The 23,045-nt window shown below is 32.8% G+C and overlaps 1 protein-coding gene across 4 annotated transcripts; it reads left to right on the top strand.

Annotated features, from left to right (window-relative positions):
• The first annotated feature begins 1,486 nt into the window (after positions 1–1,486).
• Positions 1,487–19,963, top strand: LOC148618887 (protein TBATA-like). Of its 4 annotated transcripts, none has more exons than XM_088578225.1 (9): positions 1,487–1,800; positions 11,547–11,752; positions 13,314–13,559; positions 16,303–16,556; positions 17,137–17,218; positions 17,450–17,633; positions 17,970–18,022; positions 18,339–18,380; positions 18,985–19,963. In XM_088578225.1, exons 2-9 carry the CDS (start codon positions 11,548–11,550, stop codon positions 19,218–19,220), a joined length of 1,302 nt encoding a protein of 433 aa, XP_088434351.1. In that variant the 5' UTR covers positions 1,487–1,800; position 11,547; the 3' UTR covers positions 19,221–19,963. The 4 variants fall into 4 exon arrangements, with proteins under 4 accessions (XP_088434351.1, XP_088434353.1, XP_088434350.1 ...); XM_088578227.1 differs by lacking the exon at positions 1,487–1,800 and adding an exon at positions 2,878–2,982; XM_088578224.1 differs by lacking the exon at positions 1,487–1,800 and adding an exon at positions 10,842–11,102.
• The last annotated feature ends 3,082 nt before the right edge of the window (positions 19,964–23,045 follow it).

Here is a 23,045-nt window from a genome sequence, read left to right as displayed (position 1 = left end):
TGTGATTGGGTACTTTTAGTTGAATTGGTCGGGGCACTTTCCATACCAGATGTGAGTGTGCTAAGATTCCCATCTGGGGACACCACATACTTACAAGACAACAGAGTGTCCGATCTGCTGTCAGGTTCGGACCTTTTTATACTGGGCGACGTCCGAGCCTATTGTAATCCTCATCATTGAGGGACCATGCTGTGATGCCCACCAATGAGTAAACATGATGAAATCCGTATCGTTGAGTAACCATGCTTAAATTGCCTTTTCTTGAGAAACCATTTCACATTTGAGTAACTACTATAGAATTTCCATCTTTGAGTAATCATTCTTCAAGTTCAAATCTTGAGTAACCATGCGTGTATGCACATTAACGGCCCGAAATGTTCATCATATAGAGTAACCATGCAGAAATCCCCATCTTATTGTAAAACTTCTGAAATCCCAATCGTCGAGTAACTTTGATGGATTGCTCATCACAGAGTACCGTAATCATGCTTAAATGCCCATCATTGAGTAGTCACGATTGAGTGCCAGTCTTTGAGTTACTATACAGATATACCTACACTTGATAGATCATACTGGAATTTCAACCTGGGTTGGATGAACTATATGTTCTGGTTAGTGGCGAGTCGGCAATATCCACTTTTGAGTGACTATGTAGGAATCCAAAGTTTTGAATGTTTATTCTTAAATCCCATCATCGCTAGCCAGGGGTTCCGGTCCTGTCCCTTCCCTGCGAGGGGAGGGGGACAGGACCGGGACCTGCTTAAATCCCTACTAGAGAGTGACAAATATGTAGGCTCACCTTCGAGATATTTTATTTGAAATTACGGTCTTCCAATGCCAAATTTCATTGCAAGACTATCGTTAACTATTAACTTGATTTTTGAATGCACATTCTTCGAGTGGTTTCTGCTTTTAGAAGAAATTCATTATCCCCGTGTGATAATACTGGTATGGCCCCTCGATTAACCATGCTAAACAGGTCCACAATCGCTTTAGCATAGAGCAGGGATTTTTTTATATTAATACACATTTCCTGTTCAGGGAACCGTCGCTCTATTCCGGTATATATTACATGCTTATTAACTATTCAAGTAGAAATCAGACTAACAGCTACCTCTAACAGATATTTCTGTATAAATTACGATAAAGATTCAGCATATCTTTAAAGTCCATTGCAAAGTTGAATATAACAATGTTATCGAATCCCGTTTGTTCGAAGGTTCGGGTGCAAACGTTAAAGAAAAGTGCCAGGTATAATCTTAATACACGAATTACAAGCCTTATTACCATGCATGTATAATTCTTAATAAAATTTTACCTATTTAAATCTATTGTTGTCAGGGTTAAATGTATGTCATACTTTAGGTAATGGTTTACTTAAAGACTTAAAATAACCCAAAATTATATCTATTGGAAAATCTTTCCGGGGAGTCACACTTCGATAACAAATATCTAGTCTACCCCCTTTACCGTTGCATATTGCAAAAAAAAAAATCGATAAAAAACATTATTTCAAATAAGTGCTAATGATTAGAGGAGAATTTCTATATTTTCTACCAATTTAGGCTGTAGATTTAACAAACTGGGGATTACGTACTTGTATATTACCCTGTATTCAACGGTAAATGGCTGGTATTAATCAACTAACTATCGAGTAGTTAATACTAAGCCGGGCGTCCTTAGTTACCAAGGTACGGTAACTCGACCGTGTATCGTGTTTAAAGACAAAACAGAAGTAGGAGCACTTTACCGAAGTTCCCTCATCTTTTTTGGATTATTTCAACCAAAAAATCCAGCCAGGTAAGAAATTAAGTATTTGATAAATTATTGAAATAAATTGGATGATTTTGGGATGAATAATTACTTTAAACAGAACATTTTAAACTTCTTTTTTGTAAAGTTGAAGTTGTAATTTATTATATATTACTATAGAATGAATGTATTTTGTAGTAGAAACGCTTTTAATTTCAGCAGAAACAGTTTTATTCTCACTTATTTAAAATTACAGAAAAAAACTAGCACGATAAAACATGAGTATGAAATAATATGTATCAGATTTCCCTTTCACGTAAGTTCTAAACACACATTTCGTGAGTTTTCCTGGTTTATAATTGGATTTTAGGAATGTTGATATATATTTTGCGCGGTCATAGATGTAATTTACTAAGATATATTTACCCATGGATTTTGGGGTATTTCTTATTGATACATTTCTGTTATATACGTTGAAGAGCAAACTGTAACATATACATAACGAGTTGGGTGTTATTATAGACCTATTCGTCTAATGAAAATACCAAAGGCTTATGGTCTTTATTGAACGTGTTATAATGTGTTACCATTGTCTGTCTGTCGGTACGCATATTTTGTTTGCCATCAAATGAGGTACTTCAGCCAATGCTAGAGATTGATTGACAGGCTATTTTCTAACTTGGTGCCACCGTAAAGTTGGAGTATGGAAAAATGGGAATCCAATATCTTATGTTTTAGGTATTTGAAAGATGAAGTGAAGATTTTTGCTAGGTTGGAATCCCTTACTTCCATACTCTAGCCTTCAAGTGGCACCAAGAAAACGGCGTCAGCCTAAAATGTACAACTGAATAACGTGTAATGTTGGTACTGTGTCAACAACAAGATGCAGGTTCAGTGGACCTTATAGATACACTGGGAGCGATCGGGCACTTTTGGGTTTCTCTATGATTTAATAAAGACGGACTCTATAGATTTCCCGTGGTCTTATCAACTATTATATTTCTCACACAATTTGATAAATCTCGTAGATTAAAATCAAAGTAGTTTAAAGCCCGATTCGTATCATTAAACCCAGGTATGGGGTATTCAAAATCTGAATTAATTAACATATCAGATTATCAAAGCCCAAATTTAATGTTCATTTTTGTACTTGTTAGCGAGATGTAACCTTAACTGTCCATACTCTGAAAAGGACTTAATACAAAACAAAGAACTCTGATGATTATTACGGTAACGTTTTTTTTTTTCAATTGTGTGAGTTTTCTTGTTTTAAAATGTTAAACGACTAAAATACTATACGGATACCTATAATGAAATGTCACACTCCCCACCAAGCTGGCAAGTGTCTTTGCATTAAGTAAGAATGAGATTTAAAAATATCTAATCAATTTAACATTATTATGTAATTTAGATGTAATATAACTTGACGAAAATCTATACATTTTCTTGTGTTCGGATTCTATTTTACCTTACGTTCAACGGAAAATGGTTCTTTATCAAATATAGAAGCAGCGAATTTGTATGATGCCTGGTTATTCAAATGCTAATTGCATACTAGCTGTCCTTTCAGAGTAACGCATGCCACACAACTAATTCGTTTCCCTTTTTGTGCGTAAGTAAAGCTTTCTAATGTTGCTAGTTCTTTAGAAGTTCTTAAATTCATGACAATTGTTGATCTAACAAAGAGTTTCTACAGTCAACTAGCAAATGTTACCATTCATTCATTTATGCAAAATGTGAAATTGTCAGTTTACAACACTCGATACAGGTGATAACAAAACACACTCCAATGTGTAATAACCATGCCGGCTTAAATTTGGAACTGGTTATAGAACTACGACCCATTAAACTTGAGAAGTATTGATTTCGTTACTAACTATAATCAAAATCTGTTTTCGACCTGGTCTGTTCAAGTATTTTAACAAATTTTGATAAGTTTTTCGCACTAGTGTTCCGTCAAATCTATCATTCTTGAGAAAATATACGACCACTCCTTTTTCAATGAAGCTTTATTCTTTAAGAACGTGTCATACGTATTCTTGAAATGATTTTAGTTGAATGAAGTAGTGTTTCCACAAACTGAAGCGGGGTATTTAATGTGATTGCATATTGTACAACCACGTTTACGACATTATAAATGTTCGTTTTAGAGTCAACGAGCAAACTCCAAAATATCACAGTTTTGATTCTAAAAATTGTGATTAATTGGTAAGAATAGTTTTCTTTGGCATGTTTAACAGCAGTCTGTTTGCTCATATATATGTATATACAATCGTCAGTACTTTTTATAGCTGTATGTGAATTTTGAGCTTACATTTGAATTAGTTGAAATTTCCGTACAGGTCCTGTTTGCAAACTGGTCTTAACATGAAATTAACCGTCGTACTTTTTGTTCTGTCAGATTCATTTTTGAACTGGATAACTGCATTTTCTGCAATGTTTATTCAGATTATATTTGTTTATCTTGTCTTTATAATGTCCTACTGTCATGCACTAGGAACTAAGGGTCGATTTCCCTATAATAATTCTTGAATTTGTTATTGTGTTACGTATAAAGTTTAGTGATTGTATGTTTTATGGTGTCAATTCTGTACATTTTTCTTTTTTAATATCAAGTCATGAATGCACAAAGCAGCATCAATTGTTGTATTGAACATACATATGATCGTTTTAGTTACGAATTACAGTATTGTTTTCTGGAAAATGTATTGTATGAAATTGATAAATAAATTTAATTAAATCGAATTTTATCAATATCCTGGCGTCCTCCTCAGGTGGTAACAATAGTCGAGCTGGGTATCCTATTATGTTGTTGGCAATATGGGTCTAAAATGATCAGCAGTGAAGTTGATTGTAAAAAAAAAACGGTTTGACGTGAGCATAATTAAAAACTACTTATAAAAGCATCAGGGTTGTTTTTTTAGTATTACATACTCCAGCAGTGCTAGAGATTGCCTGGCAAGACATTTTTAGACTTGGTGTCATCCTAACTAATGGAGGAACGGAATTCCAACCTCTTGCGTTGTAGGAGTAGAGTATTACGTAGACAGAATGAAAACAATATCGAGAAGCACTCTACTAAGAGGAATTGTTTTTGTTTTTGTTGTTGTTGTTGTAGTCTTTTTTGTACTGTTTTAGTTGTTGTTTGATTTTTTTTTCAACTGGGCTATTCAATATTTAAAACCATCCTCTTTTCCGTATCCCCTGTTTGCCCTTTTGCTTGCCTAAGTTTTTGTTTTTTTATGCTTCGCGAAACTTGAGTATTGAGCTGGACAACTATCATTGTATTATTATTCATAGTTTTCCATGTTTCTCATTCGCAAGACAAACTGTTTATTTTATAAACACAAATCAAACAGGACTATGCAAGGTCATACTTATTCAACTGGAGTATACTCATATTCAACTGTAGTATACTCATATTCAACTCAATTTGTTTGGTTATGTTGATACGAAATTAAGAATAAATTACATAATTCAATAAAGTTTTGCTTTATGAAAATAAGATCTATCGAAATAAATGAATTTTAACAAACCTTTAGAATGGTTTAATGATTGCTTCGATCCCCATAGAAAGTCAATTTATTTGCAAAATACGTTTCAAAGAGAGTATTTTTCATTGAGTTGTCGGGACATATGCCAACGGTATTGTCCTTGATATAATTGAAATAAGTTTATGTGAATTTCATCTGAATAGAAGGATAGTTGTAAGTGCTAAAATGTAGTTGGAAAACATTACAAAATGAATAGAATCTTTTCAGACATAGTGATAAATGCCACATATTATGTAATTCACTGGGTAATGATTTTCATTAAGCGTCAATAATCTTGATATGATCCCATTTATTTGGGTAAGGGTTATAACTGTTCTCTCTTGGATACATTTTCTTTTCTTCAATCCTGGTCGATAAAAATCAGCCTTAAATATATTGCCGCTGTCTGTGTTTGGAATATAAAAGTACATTATAGTGTTGGATTGCGTAGTAACACACACACTCCCCCACCCAACGATCACACCCCTTGTAGCATTGCTTTGGGGATGTCTGCATGACTTATGAAGAAAAATGCCTGACACAAGGATCTAAATATTGAATTTGTTCTAAAAATTCTGATATTTATAGAGACTTGTGTTTGTTCATGGTCTACGTAACATTTTGTTGAATAGCCCCAACACCACGAAAATAAAGCAAGGCATATGATCACCCGAATAGTATATCTACAGTAATGTATGGACGAATCTTCAGCGTTAAACGTTAACAAGTTGCTTTATTTTGCGAAAAATTAATTCAATAGATTATAATTCCACTTGTTGATTGTGTGGACTTGTTTCGTAAACTGGATATATTTATGGAATAACAGCGAAATAAACAGTTATAATAAGTTTATTTTGTACTTCTTAATATTTGAAGTAAACAAGTCATAAAACGTGGAATTAATTGTTGCACCTCTGGTTCTAACTCTGAACACTCTATTCAACCTGGCTGTAAAAATCGGTGACAAAACATTACCACTATTGATTAAAGAAACATAATTTATATAGTAATGTTACAGATAAGTTCCCCCTATTCAATGAGAGAAATTTTAACTTTCGTCAGTTATTGTATTAAGAACTCCTTCATCCTACTTACAAATAATTTATTACCAAGCTTAGATAAAAGTTTGGAAAACCTTTCTACTTTATACGACCGGATGACATAACTGGTGTATTGATATATTTATTTTCTATATTTGTTTAAAGGGGTTTTGTTATGTACTTCAACAAAGACCTTACTCTGAAATAACGTTTGGAAGTATTTTATCTCCATTTAAATAAAAAGTTTAAATATTTTATATACTATTAATGTGTCTAAAACTATTTTTTGAGATTACAAATTCAATAACGGTTTTAGGGACAACGTCATTGGTGGTTGGTAACTGTCGCCATGGATTCCCTTCTTCCTTTTATTCCCTAGTTTCATTCATCACATACATGATTATCCCTATTCGCGTTTGTTGTGGTGTGCACCAACTATAAATTTGTCAGAATGAATAAAGACATATTTCTGAATCTCGAAAACATTGAATCTAAATAATATTTCTACAGCAGATCTTTCTTCGTTGATTTTTTGTTCATTCGAATGTGAGTTTTTGATTTAATGAAACTGTTTTTTACTCTATACATGTACTATTTAATGTTGTCATGCTTGTATTTGTAAGATTTTCGAAAGAACTTGCTTAAAATAATTTGATGAATCAATGAAAAGGAGCATAAACTATCAACCATTTTTTAAAAAAAATCAGTCGACTTAACACAAAAAATTAAATGTTTGTGAAGTTCATTAATTTTTCAGATATGAAAATTCCTGAATTTGAAACTATTCAATCATGCTCTATTAAAGGTAAATGCTGAGAGTAAATGGATTTAGATCGTTATAAAATATTTCACTTTCACTTTGCAATACACAGCTATAATCGCATAAACCTGACAATTAAGAGAACACGTGTCTTCCGAGTCCTTTTGCATGTGGTACATATGAACAAAGTTATGAAAATTCTCTGCGGACTCTCTGCGGCAAATTTGTATCTTTTGTATAGGCAAAATACCTCATTGTTTATCTATTATGTGTTTTAACGATTTTAAACTCTTATCTTCAGGACTTGAAAAGCTATGAATTAGTCTCTGATCAAAAGAACTGTAGGATATCTTTACCCACTAATTCTTTAACACACCCAGAGCCTTTTAAAGAACATGCTATTTCCACGCTCCAAGTTCTTCAGACTTAACCAATGTACTGACTAAACATACCAAACGCGTCATCCAGACGGAAAATATTTCTTCTGAAGTCAAATAAATATAATCATTTACCAATAATTAGCACCTTCATATTAAAGAAATTCAATATCCAAAAGTAACAATGCGGAAACTGCTATGTGTTCTTTCTGTGGTTTAGAAATGTGTTTCAAAGCCAAATGTTTGCTCTTTAAAGAATGTAAGCGTGAGCCGGAAGGCCAATAATCTTACCAATCCAACGTTGAATGGTAACATTTTAAAATCAATTTCCTTTGCGACGTTTTGTATAAATAGAAAATGTAAATATCCGAGAAGAATGTCTGTAATTGGTAATAATAACCATACCGAGATATTTAAATAGTGAATAACAGACAAAGTAAATCTACGTAAGATAGGAATTCTGTAGTAATGTTGTGAACTATCTAGTCATTGGTTATGTCCTCTGTCGGTCGAAACTTTGCGATTACTGGATGTTCAACGTTAATATTTTTCTCTTGTTCAACGGATCAAACGCGTGTTGATTTGAATTTCACCATAACAGCATCTGTTTGTTTTCTGTTAGTAAACAATGATATTGTTATATATTATAACATTTGTCATATTTCGATTTTTAAATACTTATTATATAAAAGATGATTAGGTGGCACGTCCTTGGTTGGTCAAATGTTATTGATTGACGATAAAATTCATCACAAATATTTGTATACATACATGGACATTTCCGATAGACGAAGTCCCAATTTGTCAGTCATTGAATTAATTCTCTGTATGGCCCATTGACTTCTATCAAAGGAAGAAAACGAAGATCCAAACAGCATTAAATTTTTGCTCTCCAGATTTAAAGTCTCAATTTTACACCCCGCTACCCCTATTGCGAAAATTTTGGTTATTTGATTATCAAATACTCACTTTGGAATGAAAATCAACCTGATTAAAATTTTGACAGGATTATTCCAGAGAAATGAATGGGGTTTTAAAGTTATAGATAGGGTGTCTCTCAATATCAGACACTATTGGAAATTTACAATTGAAATGGAGAAAATTACAGAGAATTGTGATCCACCAAACTGTCATCGATAGTCCTTTTCTCTGGGATGATGTTTTACTTTCTCCGAAGCTGTTAATCATGGCTAATTAAATTCCTTATATAATTTTCTCCTTTCACTATATTTCATTACAAGTTTGTGATATATTTATAACTAGCATATCTTTATATAGCTAGTCAGCTTACCCACACCTGAAAAGCCCAATTCAAAAAGGAAATATTTACGACCCTTTAAAACATTTCAACCTTTTGATATGATGATTTACCATTTTCAATAAAAAAAATATCGAAGACCGTTTTTTTAATTGATCTACTGGTCTCTTTGATGGACAAATATAATAAGCGTTGTCTTTGAGAAATAAGATTTAATGTCAAAAAGCAAACAAAAGAAAACTGAAAAAGTGAAGATTTAATGGTCCAATTTAAAGTTCCATGACGTAAGTTTAAAATTTGATAAAAATAATTGGTTGACATAACATTTAAACATAAAATATTGCATAGAGCATGGAATGGTAAAACAATTACATGTCCTTCCGTTAAGTCTTCTGTTCACTGTCTATATACCAGTGATACATTACTCAATCTTCAACAAACATAAATCCTCTTCAAATTACATTGTATCTTTTATAGCAATGTCATTTGGTTTCTTTCATAAAGGTACTTGTGGTCGCGATGCTAGAGAACGCGAGAAAATACGGTCTTGATGCTTGAGATTAAGCCTTTCTCTGGGTTTTTGAAATGCACCGGACCAAGAACATGCGTAGCTGGTCGTCGCATACAATAAAATCTTTTAACGACAAACACGTTTTAGGATAACCTCTTCTAAATATTTTCGTAGTATTCTTTATTCATATTTGAGACTAAACGTTACCATTTAAGCAGAATCAAGAATTGCCAGGTACCTATGTAGGCACCTAAGTAAAAATGTTAAAGTTAGAATAAATATGTATTTCAGCTTTATAAACTACCAGTAAATGATTAAGCTGATTCTGTTTGGATATTGTGTATTTAAACACCTTTTAAGGAAAACACTTGACACCACTTCTGTTTACAAATGGTTTTGGTCGGTAAAATGACCAAACTAATGGTGTTATGGAGTATATGATTATGGAAGCTGTGAATATTCTTTTGTAGCTATAGTTCGAAAAATTTCTTTTATGCTGTTGTACAAGTATTTTAGTCTAGAATGGGCCTCTTGACCTTTCGTCACCCCTTGTCAATTGTCAAAACCTTTCGATAACCAACAAACCAATAAACTTTAATACCCTTAACAAGAACATGTTGGGCCCTTGATCTAAAGAACACTCTTCTGTTTGAGTATTAAATGTTGGGTTTATAGTTTAATACAATATTTTCATCGACAATTCTCGAGTCTCTGAAAAGTCATGAGGGTCTTTACTTCTCATGTTTTAGAGAAATATTTAAGCATTTTATAGTTTCTGTAGTATTGTAGTGTATGGTTTTACGAGGAATGTATACTCCGTGTATATACTTTAGTTATATAAATGTACTTCTATATATATATATATATATATACATTTGGCAACGCTGTATGGGAAGTTTATCGAAATGTCTATACACGGTTTAGTGTGTAGTGCGTTGATACGGTTTTATATCAAAATCATTAGATAAAATAGAAAATGTATTAATCAAAAATTGAAAAAAAAACACGTCTTGGAAACAAATATATCGTTAAACCACCATCGCAACGGTTGTCATATATGTGTCTGGTCTTTGTCCCTGGATTACATTCTTTTGATTACCGCTATAACCTTGGTTCCCTTGATTACTCTTGCACATATTTTTAAAAGGAAAATCACATGATTTACGTGTATTCAAGTTCTGAACCCTAATTGTCGTATTTAATTTTAAAATCAATATACATGTAGAATATAAAACCACTTCCAATGTTTCTACAATTTGTAAGTGTCGTGTATTTGCTTCGAATCACCATGCAAATGTTTTTTTTTTTAATTTTTGTTTTTAATTTTTTTTGTTTACAATTTTCCTGAAATACCGTTACTATGGTACAATTGGATTTCTTAAATGGTTTGTTTTTCTAGTGTGATACTAAAGAAACCTCCTAGAGTGCAGATGTGATTTTTATAATTCAAACTTTTTGACGTTAGGGTATACTAACCACGTAGGTGAGACACATTTTTTGGTATCCTTGTCAAATAATTTCTTACTTCGAATTTGTTGATTTAAGTGTTATCAACTGTTTACAGAATAAAGATATCTTATATTAATATTTGACAACGAGGCATACGTTAGTAGTCTTCTGTGTCTAACGGGGTATATAAATCTCCGGTTGAACAACCCTCTCCTACTTTTAAAGTTGTGAAATTATTAAACGATTCTAAATAAGGATAAAATTTTGAATATTTATATATCATTCGGATTAAGTGGACTGTTAGCATCAATACCTAGAACAGATTAGACCTGGATTGTACTTTTATCCTCATAGGAACATACTCTTTAATACTAGCTTGTTAAAATTAGGCGACTAAAAGTACCTTCAAATATGCTGGCCAGGTAAGAAAAAAATAAAAGCTAAAGAAAAAAATGTCAACTCTGCCTGCTTTCAGGATAGGACTGTTGGCTTCAGTTGCTCGAGAAACATCATATTCGGTCCATTATTAACATAGAATTGTCAGAACGTCTTTCAGGTTGGTAACAATTATAGCAGACGTCAATTAAAAAAGCCGTTTCCCATGCAAAAAAAAATAATGTAATATAAAAACCTTAAATCATATTGTACATACATATATATATATGTGTGTGTCTGTGTATATAGAATATAGGACATGAATTCACCCAAGACGTGACTTTATTGTAAATAATACATTGTAAGTCATACTGGGTAATTTAAGTTCATATTACTTTCTGCCGTTGACATGCAACCGAATGAATAGTTCGGTATGTTGTCGATACCGGTCTAAATGTCTTCAATTTTTATTTTTAATTTCCATGTTTCAGTATGAGTCAGTCTGAGGTCTTTCGTCCGACTAATGGAGAATTAATAACAAGACCTGGGCCTGTCCATGAGGGATATATGAACTCCATGGACGCCTTCAAGAAGCCTAGACCGTCAACACAATCTGGATCCAGATTTGGTGCGATGAGCCAGAATTCATTTTTCACCAGACACAACCCCCACCCAGGGAGAGTCAGGCATATCAAAGGTAAGAATCTTATAATTCTAAATATTAAATATTTTTCGGTAACTATGAATGCTTAGATATGCATGGGCTGATAGCGATTATGTGGGAGAATTTACTTTTTGCATGTAATGTTTCAAGTATATTTTCTGCTACACTTCAAGATTTAAAAAAAGTTAATGCTGTATCCTAAGTTGTTCTAGTGTGGCCACGGTGGCGATTTGTTTAAAATATACTGGTAGGTTACAAGCGGTTTAATAAAAAAAATAAACGACATATCCATTGTTTCACTTGCACGGTCAACATGAATCGGAACTACTCTTAAATAAAAGCGACTTTTCGTAGAACAATATCTGAATGCCAGACTTGTTGGTGTTCCCTTAATTGCGTAGTCTGGTAAGGTTCCATGACATGCTGTAGAAATATCATAGGGCTTCCCGATTTAGAATGCCAGTCTGGTTGGGGTTTCCTGATTTCATACGTCAGTCCGGTAGTTGTTATTTTGTAGATATTTCAGTCTGGTAAGGGTTCCCTGTTTTCGTACCATGATGTAATGAACTAAATTAGAAAGTAAACAACTAAACTTTTAACTCTGTCACCAAGGTTAGGGTTTCTATAGAATGTAAGTTTGTCCTTTCATGCGTAACATAATATAAGAACTAGCCGACCGTTCTTTTTATTTCATAAGAAATTTATAGTTTAAATGGTTTAATCTATTATTTGAATGTAGTATAATTTAGGTAATTTAAACTTGTGATAACAAAGCTACAAATCTTTAAATCGGTAAACGGATTAATTTCCTGATGCCAAACATGTTTTAATCCTTTCTTAGTTACTTCCAAATGTCCAGTAATGATTTTGAATATACTAAATAACAATATTTCTTATGGCGACTAGCATTACTTCTTTCTTCCTGGTCACCTCTTTAGATCACAAGTAGTTGAGTAGAGTATTGACATATGAGTAAACGATCTATGAACAATAACAAATTCTCATCAATTTACACAATCACCATAACTGTACTAAAGTAGTATGTAAGTTATTTTGATAACTGTCAGTTATAATTGAGTATACATTCCTACTCGTGAGTTATTGCTGTTTGGACATTCATCATGGCTCACTTTAGTGGTCTGGTTTCCTATGACATTTGAAATGATCGTGTGAAATATTGGTGCAACTTCAGTTTAGTATTTGTGTTTTAGTGCGTTCTTTGTAATTCCAGTCTATGTCTGTCTTCTCACCTAAAATAATGAATGTGACTTCTACTCTGTCCTGTACTTAAAATAATGAATGTGATTTCTACTTTATTCTGTGCTTATGTCATCTTCGAGCTGTTACATGTTGGTCTCTTTAACTTTTTCCTATCTACACCGAACCCATGACTATACTTGTTCCTGTGTTATACAAAATGGCAAACAAACATTATAATGTACTATATTACAACTGCATCGAAAAACATTTTAAAAAATCGACTTATATTATAGGTTACAAGTATCATTTGATTGTGCTGCAAAACTATGCATGTTGTCAACCATAGTTTGTATAAAGAATTATCTATTTACAAATGTCTTCTTTTTATCTCTAGGTTTACTAGATGTTCCAATCTGTGCTGTTAATGATGACGGATATTTTGCCAATCCAAAATATTCTTTACAGTTCCCACCAAATACTTTCAACAAAGAGAAATTAGCAGGGAATCAAAGAATTCCAGTAAATGCAATAAATGTGAACTCTCAGCTTCATCCTATCAACACAGTGACCGGACTTCAGTATTTTACTGGACTAAATAGTTACCCATGGAGGGAAAAGGCTGTTCCAAAAGTTGGTCTTGGTGAGTTTAATTAACTGTTCCAGATTATCCAGTCATAAGCTATTTTAACGAGTATACATTTAAACAAACATGGCTGTTAAATTATTCCATTGCCGACAAAGGAGATTTTCACTCCTTTCGGTGATTTAAAAAAATGGAAATTACGCATACTTTATTGATATTGATATTTAGATTATTGCTCCAAATGAATATTTGTATCGCTCGCCCAGTCATCGATACCACTTGTGAATATTATAACTTCTTTTATATAGATCAACAACGCCGCCTTCCATCCATTCGGAATGGCGCCTTAAGACCAACTTCATCTATGAAAATCCCATACTTCCGATAAAATATTTTCCTGGAGGTCGGTAGGAGCTCGTAGTTTGCCATTTTTTGCCTTAAACGTTTTCATCTGTAACTAATTTGTTGCAAGGATCTGTAATCGGACAAGGAGGAATCATTTTAAAGACGTTTGGTCTATGACAATAAAAAGAACCATCTGGACGTTTTATTTTTCATCACCCCTGCTTTTCACATGTGTTCATGCTCCACGCTTTTTTATATCAATTTGAGTTTTCATTTTGCTTTTCGTGTGTTGTGTTTGTTGCACGTTTAGTTGTAACCATTACATGACTTTCGTGAATGAGTTGTAATGTCATGTTCATGATTAAATACAGAACTTCTCAGCAATTTTCGTCCTCGTCTCGATCGACCAGTACAATAAGGTTACACGACATAATCGGTTGCTTAATTTTACTGAACAGTCGCTCTTTAACAAAAAAAAAAACAACTCTTGATAGGGGATCCTGACTTTTCTTGGAAATAAAGATCAGACATATAATCTTGTTTGTAACTCATTTCCATATTCCAATAACTATCTTTTATCAATGTTTTTGTTTCAAAATAAATCAAATTCATTTCCAAGGGATTATAATTCCAGAACAACCAATCAACTGTTCTTGACAATTTATGGACTTCAAGTTTAGATATCTTCAAAGTGGTTAATTTACTTGTAGTCCTTTCCATCTGAGGTCATTTAAAGGTTTTTAAACTGAAGTGTTGGCATACTTAAAAGTGCCACAAACTAAATCAAGTGACAGAGAACACTAAAACATGTCATGTTATGGGTATCAAGTAATCTAAATCAATTATTTTTACTGTATTAAAATTGATTAGGACAACCGTTTCTAACCATTGCATTTTGAAATACAAATATCGGGCGAAATAAACATTTAAAATCAATTTTTTTCCCGATAATGGTTTATTGTAATGGCAATCCACATATGTAAGGGTAATTTTAGGACAGTAACGGGAATATGCATAGGCTTCTGAATTCCGTTAAAATCTATAACATTAATGTTATATCAGTATAAATAGAAAGCTAAAAAGCATTGATAGTCATGTATCTATGGGTTTTTTAGTTATAATTGATCATTGTTGTAGTTTAAATATCTCATAAAAATGATATTAATCTCGTATGAATAACATGTAATTGAAATTTTTGGAACGAAACACATCAACAGTAAAATTAGAACTGGAATAACCACTTGAAAAGAATGCTCGACACATATAAACCAAATGAAATGGTAACTTAAAAAATGTATATCTTACGTGCTCAACTGTGAGAAGAATGAAATTAGTTGGTTTAAATGAGTTCATGTTTTGTGTACAAGCAATTAATGGACACTTATAGTTGTAGTTTTTATTGTAATCGTGCATTTTCAATCATAATATTTAAGCCACAGATTTAAAAAGAAAATATATTATATAGAAACTAAATTTAAAAAAAAACTGTATACATTAAATACTCAAAACCAAAACTTTCGAAATAGGAAGCCTGATTCATCGCCGAGAGTTTCTACCATGTGTAATACAAGAAATGAAGCCTCAGTGTTTTAGGTTTTTAGAAATTTGTTATACTACAAATTTTTAATGAATATGATAAATAAAATCTTATATACGTTGTATTTCGGGGTTAGACAAGTTTGACTACTGGGTTGTTGAATACCGTCGGCGGAAAATAGATATGGCACGGGACATAACATCATTTTGATTCCATCATTGTATGCACTAAAAAGGAGGTACATATTATACTTATGTTTATTTTGTACATTTTCTAATACAACATGTATGAAATAATCACAACCCACTCTCCGAGACAAAACTTACAATTCGAGTGTAATCTTAGCCCTGCGTTTAACTATGTGGTTCTTAAATTACAGTATTTCTGTGAATTTAATTTAAATACATGTTATTCGAAATATTTATGAAAGATTAAGTATCACCAGGGAGAATTATTTTGTTCTTCCGTACTGTTACTGTAAATCTTTATTTCAAAATACTATCGCGAATTTTTTTCAAATTCATTAATAAAACAATTGATAATTTCTTTAACTGTTATATAAAAAAAAACTGATTTGAAGTAATATTTGCCCAGCAGGGGATATTTACCCCACCGACGCACCTCATGCCCATTGTACTTGTGAAATACTCGATTTTTTTATTTTGCATTGTACTTTCGTTGGTGCAATCATTGTTCATACTCATATATTGTTTGTGTTTCGAATCCAAGCATTGCCAAAAGAATGCAAGTATCGGTACCATACCGCCTCGACGATATCAAAGTCTATGGATGGTTGGAAAATAGTGAGAAACAAACTAAAATGCAGCGATTGTCACTATGCTTTCTTATAAGTAACAGTCATGCCATTTACATTTACATAGTTATCAGAATTGCACAATATATTTCCTTAATTTTCAGTGCCAGTCACAGAGAGATGGAGGGACGAATTGAAACAGCTTACAGATGCTGTTGGTTTACCTGATCCACAACAACAGCCGGAAAAGCCAAGAGAACTAGAACGACCACGTACTCAGTACTCCGAAAAGACAGGAAGAATAATCCCTCCTCCGTCTAGAGCCATGTCACGTGGTCAGTCCAGAGGGCAATCTCGTGGAGGAAGACCGTTAGCGAATCTCCAACATATAGCTGCCGAACCCGATTCTGAGGCTATGGTTAGTATACTCATTTCAAATTTTGAATAAAAGTCTTCGTATTGAATATTTTGCGACAACGTCACGGCATGATTACTATCAAATTTTGCTCTCATGGCCTGCTGTACAGAGCACCATTTAGTATTATTTCATGAAATGAGGATTTAAATCGATCATTTGCTCTAACGTAGCTGCCCCATCCCTATTTCCCTAATCATTCAAAATAAGTGATTCATTAAAAAAAAATCATATTTTATTTTTGGTTTTTAAGGTAGCTGTAGGTATTTTATCTATGTACAAATGTAAGTGTACAATGTTTTTATATGAAGCTTTCAAGTAAAGGATATTTAAGGTGAAAGTTAAATTAAAATGTGTTGACAATACCCAAGTTATTCCCTCTTAAAGCGATACTTGCATTCCGCTGATTTTTCTCATCAATTCTTCAAGATCATGTGAAATAGTTGAAGACTACCTTAAGCATTCTCAACTTATATGCGAACTTTTGATTCATAGATCAACCATTACTGAAGCAAAACTACCGACTAGTATTTAGATTATACTAAAAGTATTTCAATGTTTTTTTCTCATCTCTATATATTAGGTCTTGTCAATGTTGTGTCAAATTCTACAGACAGAAGATATAAACGCCGTACAGGCATGGCTGTGTTCAGCATCTGAAAGAGGTCAGTATGAATGAAATATATACACACAAAAACGTCAGTTAGCTTTAAAAGTAACTACACAGAAATAAAATACAATTTTATACTCACCAATACAAATGGGTGAATAAGCATGCATGGAATAGAGAAAAGGTTAATAAAACAGAAAAAAAACTCTAACAATTAACCATTTGAATCAAAAGACATTCGATTTTTATCTTCTTTAAAAGTAGATTTCGTTGTCTGTATTTGTAGAAAAGTCCTTAGTACAAGATTTCATCAAAGCTGCAGTAACAAGTAAAGGCGACTATTACAAGAGAGATGTTCCCGTAGAATATATGGAAAATGGTGGTGGTCCCGCTACCAAACTTCCTCCTATTAGCGAGAACAATCAACTGATTCAACAGTCCCCACAGCAAGGTCCCGGAGATTTCGATAGGTATGTCTCAATATAATTTGATATTACTCTGAAGTAAGAGTAACGCATGGTCCTATCACTACGAGGGGCAGTGTCATAAAACAATGAAATGGTCAACAAAGACATTATGCAAAAGAACACCAACATAAAAAAAAACAAATATTTGAAATTTGAAATATGAATTATATGAACTAGATTACCATTCGGAAAACATTCTTCGGTTAATTATACGTCGAGAGAGGAACACCGTGCCAGACACACGATATCGTTTGATCATTTGAAGAGTAATTACTAGGTTGAATAACCATGTACATGTATTTCATATATATATATATATATTGATTGCTTCACTTGTAGATTGGTATTAGACGAAAACAAACCACCTGTAATTTCCGGAACCGTACCTGATGGTAAGTTAAGTCATACCCGTTTCTACAGCACCATTCATTTAGGTGAACTGGATTGACGTATTCGTCATACTCAATGTTATCTTTTTCATTTGTGATGTGTTCGCTTATTTCTTACTGTATTTGATTTACCACATAACTATGTATGAACTTTATAAGATTTTTTTTACTTTGTTGCTTTCATCATTCAAGCAGCAGCTTACCTTTCAATTATTGAAGTTTGTTTTATTTCATAACTTTGTCACATGATATTCTGACATTGTGAATTTCTAAGATTCAACCTTGACACTTCACCTAGACAACACAATACTTATTTCAGACTTCACAATTGATCCAATGGGAGTCCTTGATGAATTCTATCGTATGTATTTTGCTTTTGGTGAATTGCAGCCACTGTTTTCTTGCATTTTTCACTCCATCTTCACATCATTCCATAGCAATATCATATTTCGACTATATATATACCCTATGATTATTTATATTTGATATACTGATATTTATTTTTTCTTTAAAATATAACTTAACAGATATATCTTCTTACGTTTAGTTTATCATGTATCTTACTTTTATCTTTAGCATGTTATATACATTATCACTACTTAAGTAGTAGTAGTCAACTAAATTGTATACTCAAGTGCATTCAGAAAAAGTTATACTCAGTACACAAAATAATCTTCAATTTTGCCTAGAAATGATGACCGCTTTGAAGTTGTTGGTGGTGTGTTTTGGATGATGTGTATCAGGCTTCAAGTTTGTTGAATTTATGTAACTGTTTAATTGTTTTGAGTAAAACAATGAAGTTTTTTTTTGTATAGTGTGAAAAGAGAAGAACAATATATGTTTGGTTAATGCAAAATCCACTGTCAGTTTTTGTTTTGATTTGTTTTATTTTGCTGAAAAAAAAGAAAAAAAAAGACATCTGAAGTCGCTAAATTCTTTAGATAATGTTTTATGTATGATTTCAGCTGCCGATACGATCAAGCCACCCACGTCAGAACCTTTCAAGAAGCCACCAACTAGGACAGGATCACGCATGCGAACACCATTAAAGACAACTATGGCTGCCTCCAATGATAAGACAGAACAACCAATAACCCTGCGTTACACTAACTCAGCGAAAGGAAAACGGGAAAGTGAAAATCAAACACAAGAACCTGTAGTTGAACCTAGCTATCAAATTGCTAGTCCAAACACATTTTGACAATAAGACAAATTTAGAAGAAATTTTATTTACTAAAACTACTGCTGATATTGGTCTGAAAGTCCTGAACTAAAAAATAGGCTGTCGATTATATTATATCAGTATGAGAACAGTCTAAGCAACTATAATCTCTTGCTATTTCGCTATTGAAATAGTCATTCTGTTAAATATTCAATAAGCATCGTCGGGTTTATTCCAGTATTGAAATGTTAAGTGCTCCTAAACAGTATTAGCTTAGAAACCATTTGAATAGCTTTTATAACTGAACCCATAATGATGTTGAATCTGCTAGAGTGTATGATCATTTTCATTTCAGTTCTTTGATAATCTTAAAATAAGAACTATGATTCTTCGTTTTAAACTCAGATTGACATTATATTTTTATTATCATTTTTCCGTCCATATTATATTTTCTCGCATTTTCTTCAGTTTTTTATTAGTAATCATTTGCGTGTGTTAAGTGTCTTTCTGATCTATTTTCTACTTGTTTTAAATATGTCCATTTGTATGTTATTGTTATTTTTTTCAGATGTTTATTTTGTCTATAAAAGAATTATTTTACATATGTATAGATATGGGTGTTTCAAAATATGATGCTCGATTAACTATACACCATTCTGGTATACTCTAGATGTAGGGATACCATGACACGTCACAACGTCTAGAGTACATCCGATTGTGATCATTATTTTGCTCAAATGATTGTACTTATTTCAATAAAATCTGCTGTGATATCTTTGAAAGCGAGTATTTATCATCTCATCAAACCTAGGGGCCTGGTCATGGATGTACTTTTATTATACCCCACTGAACGAGTGGGTGGTATATTGGAATCATCTTGTCAGTCCGTCCATCTGAATTTCGTTGCAATTATCTAAGCTCACAGTGGATGAATTGATTTCAAATTTGGTGTGTGGCTTCAGGTAGATGGAGCGAATGATGAAAGTAGTGATTTTGGATGCTGTCCGATATCAACTTCCTATTTCGTGGGGCTTGGCCGTTTTTCATTGTATTGAATGTTAAGGAAAATTTTCGTCACAAAAATCTCGGCTCCCAATGAATTGATTTCAAATTTGGTGTGTGGCTTAATATAGACGGGGTACAGATACTTGGGGTCGGGATTTGTTTTTGTTAATACGAAATCATGTGTTATAACAGCAAATATTGCACTTACACTATCCATATGAAGTTATCTACTTCCTGTACGAGTAGGAGTATTTCTAGCACGACATTGTTTGTATGTAATCGTCGAGCTTTTTTTGGTTTATTGAGTTCTGAAATTTGTGGCTTAAATTGGTACTTAAGCCAAAGTTCGTTGGAAACTCGTAAAGACCAAATATTACAAAAAACAATAAGAAAAGTACACCAACGACTCGACTTAATAGAAGTGTTTATAATTCCTTCACTTCAAACCTGTTCATTCTACATGCATCCCACATAGCATTGTTACGACAAACAGATTTACCAGCTCAGATGATGCTTCTCTTTTTGAAGAGAATCATGCACGATTTTCTTATGCCATAGAAAACCAAATGTGTTCTTAACTACTCCGAGCGAAAATTGGTGGAAAATAAAAAAAAAAATACATACATGATATATGAAACCACGTTTATATACACGCTTATATATACAAAATCACAATGATAGCCAAAACTAGAATATTCCCAGGATTTTTTCAAAATAGTACCGTTTTCTTGTCAGAACTTGAAGAGGTGGCCAATTATTTTCCATGGCTCAAAACCACAGACCAGTTGCATAATGTTAACTAAGGGTAGGTAGAATAACTCGTTAATTATGTGAATCTACGCTCTCATCTTCTCAACATTGTTGACAATATGAATGAGCTTTCACACTTTAATAGGTTTTTATGCAACAACACTGAACTTAGGCAAAATTTAATCGCGTACAATTTTCGTAACTGTGCTTTCCACTCAAAAACGGGATGCTTTCATTTTTTCTCTACGTATATTGAATGCATCATCGCTGATAACCATAATTTAATTGTAAGTGAATATGTCATTCTTGTTCATTAGTTGTATAGATTTCTGTTTAGACCATTGGCAAATGTAATAAAATACCTGTTTTGTACGGGAAGGGATGTGTGTGTCCAGATTGGTCATAATCATATTTGAAAAGCTTAGACATAATGTCCCAAAAAGCCAAATGAAAATTTCCGTAATGCTTGAACAAAACACGGATTTTTTTTCAACTTTAGATCAATATAGTTACAACCCGGGTAAGTTCGATGAAATTCCAATACGGCCTTATCAATATTTTGTGCGACACGTAAGAACACATTTTTTTCTACAAAATGCTAAAATTCACTAACTCGAAAGTTAAACAAATCATACTTTTCCCAAATCATACAGATATCTTTAGTTTAAAGTATTTCAGATACTTGACAGTACATGTATGTGAAAAAAAAAACAACCCTTTTAAAAGAAAAGTTTACTCTGGAACAAAAAAAATTATTTCAAAGTATGCCGACATTGAGACCGTCATTACTTTTTGTTTACAAGATAAGAATCACTCCAAACCCAGGAACGGAAAATTGAATATACACAATCTGATACCATAAAAATAATTATATAACGTTTCAAGTAATTCTGATAGGCAGATGGACGGACATATGTGTACACATAATATGACCGTCTCAACAGAAAACGTGCTAAAAATACAAATGCCCAACATGAACCATCAAAAAAGGTTGTGTTCATTAATAGCAGCGTATCAAACATAATAACATTTTACCGTATTTATGGCTAGGACATTACAGAATAGGACATTCTGGAATATTAATTATGATCGGAACATAAAGTTCCCAGTCTTTGCACAACTTTATAGTTGCTGAGATTAATAGGGACATCTCTAATGAAACGAAGCATAAACCGTCTTTTATATGGCAACTTCTTTAGAAGATTAATACAGACCTTTATAAGAGAGCAATTGGTCCTTTTCATCAGTAATGTTTTAAGCATAACACATCGATGTACAAGTTTTAATTAACCAGACCTGCAGAAAACCCGAATCGATCATCTTTTCATACGAAGCAATGTTTTGCTCCAAGGACGCCTCAAAATTTAAAACAAAGAAAATCTATATATTTGCTTTGTATATGTAGGTATCAGACCGTGACCCAATCTCTTCCGCAGACCTATAACCACTTCTTGATTTACTATGTATCATTTCGATGATAGCTCATTGAAATAGTGAATATACCCTGTGTGCAGGAGACTGACAGTGACATACAGTATGATGGTCCATTCCAATCACATAAATAACATAAGGTATATAGAAGTATAGATTTTTCAGTAATAAATGGTTTATATTAATTTTTTTCCACTCGAGATGGTAAAATTAAGAGCTTCAAAGACGACCAGACTGCAAATGAGTGTTGCTTTTCTGAGCAGTTATCATTATGACTAGTGCCAACCAGGAGTGGCTCATGAAATTTAAAAAGGGTGAGTGGGGTTTGAGACTAACATTTACTCAATATCCCCAAATGTTCCACAAAATTAACAATCTTTTTTGATAAAATGGGGTGTGGGTCCATTCACTAGAACCCTTCCCTGCACCCAACACGGTTGAGTGTTTGAAATAATTATGCAAATTAGTAATTTCTGATTTATTAGTAAGACTTAATGTCCTATTTTCAAAATAATTGCCAGACAAACATTTTAAAAATGGGTTTTATGACAGACATTAAATTGATTTTTGAAGATGGTGCTCCTGCAAATAGCCTAATTGATATAAGAAAACCTTTACATAAAATCTTAGCTAAAATCTGCATTGCAAGACTGTTGATATAAAAAAAAATTCAAGGCA

This window comes from Perna viridis, chromosome 4 (genome assembly GCF_037379345.1).
Source record: "Perna viridis isolate PV_CMFRI_1.1 ecotype Kerala chromosome 4, ASM3737934v1, whole genome shotgun sequence".
In the NCBI taxonomy this organism is placed as follows: domain Eukaryota; kingdom Metazoa; phylum Mollusca; class Bivalvia; order Mytilida; family Mytilidae; genus Perna; species Perna viridis.
Note: the sequence above shows the minus strand (reverse complement) of the source record. Positions and strands in the feature narration are given on the sequence as shown.

Bases quoted from the DNA above. Each gene is read 5' to 3' on its own strand.
- LOC148618887 (XM_088578224.1), top strand. The intron at 13,560-16,302 runs GTGAGTTTAATT...CTTAATTTTCAG, and splicing joins TGTTCCAAAAGTTGGTCTTG to TGCCAGTCACAGAGAGATGG. The intron at 16,557-17,136 runs GTTAGTATACTC...TCTATATATTAG, and splicing joins AACCCGATTCTGAGGCTATG to GTCTTGTCAATGTTGTGTCA.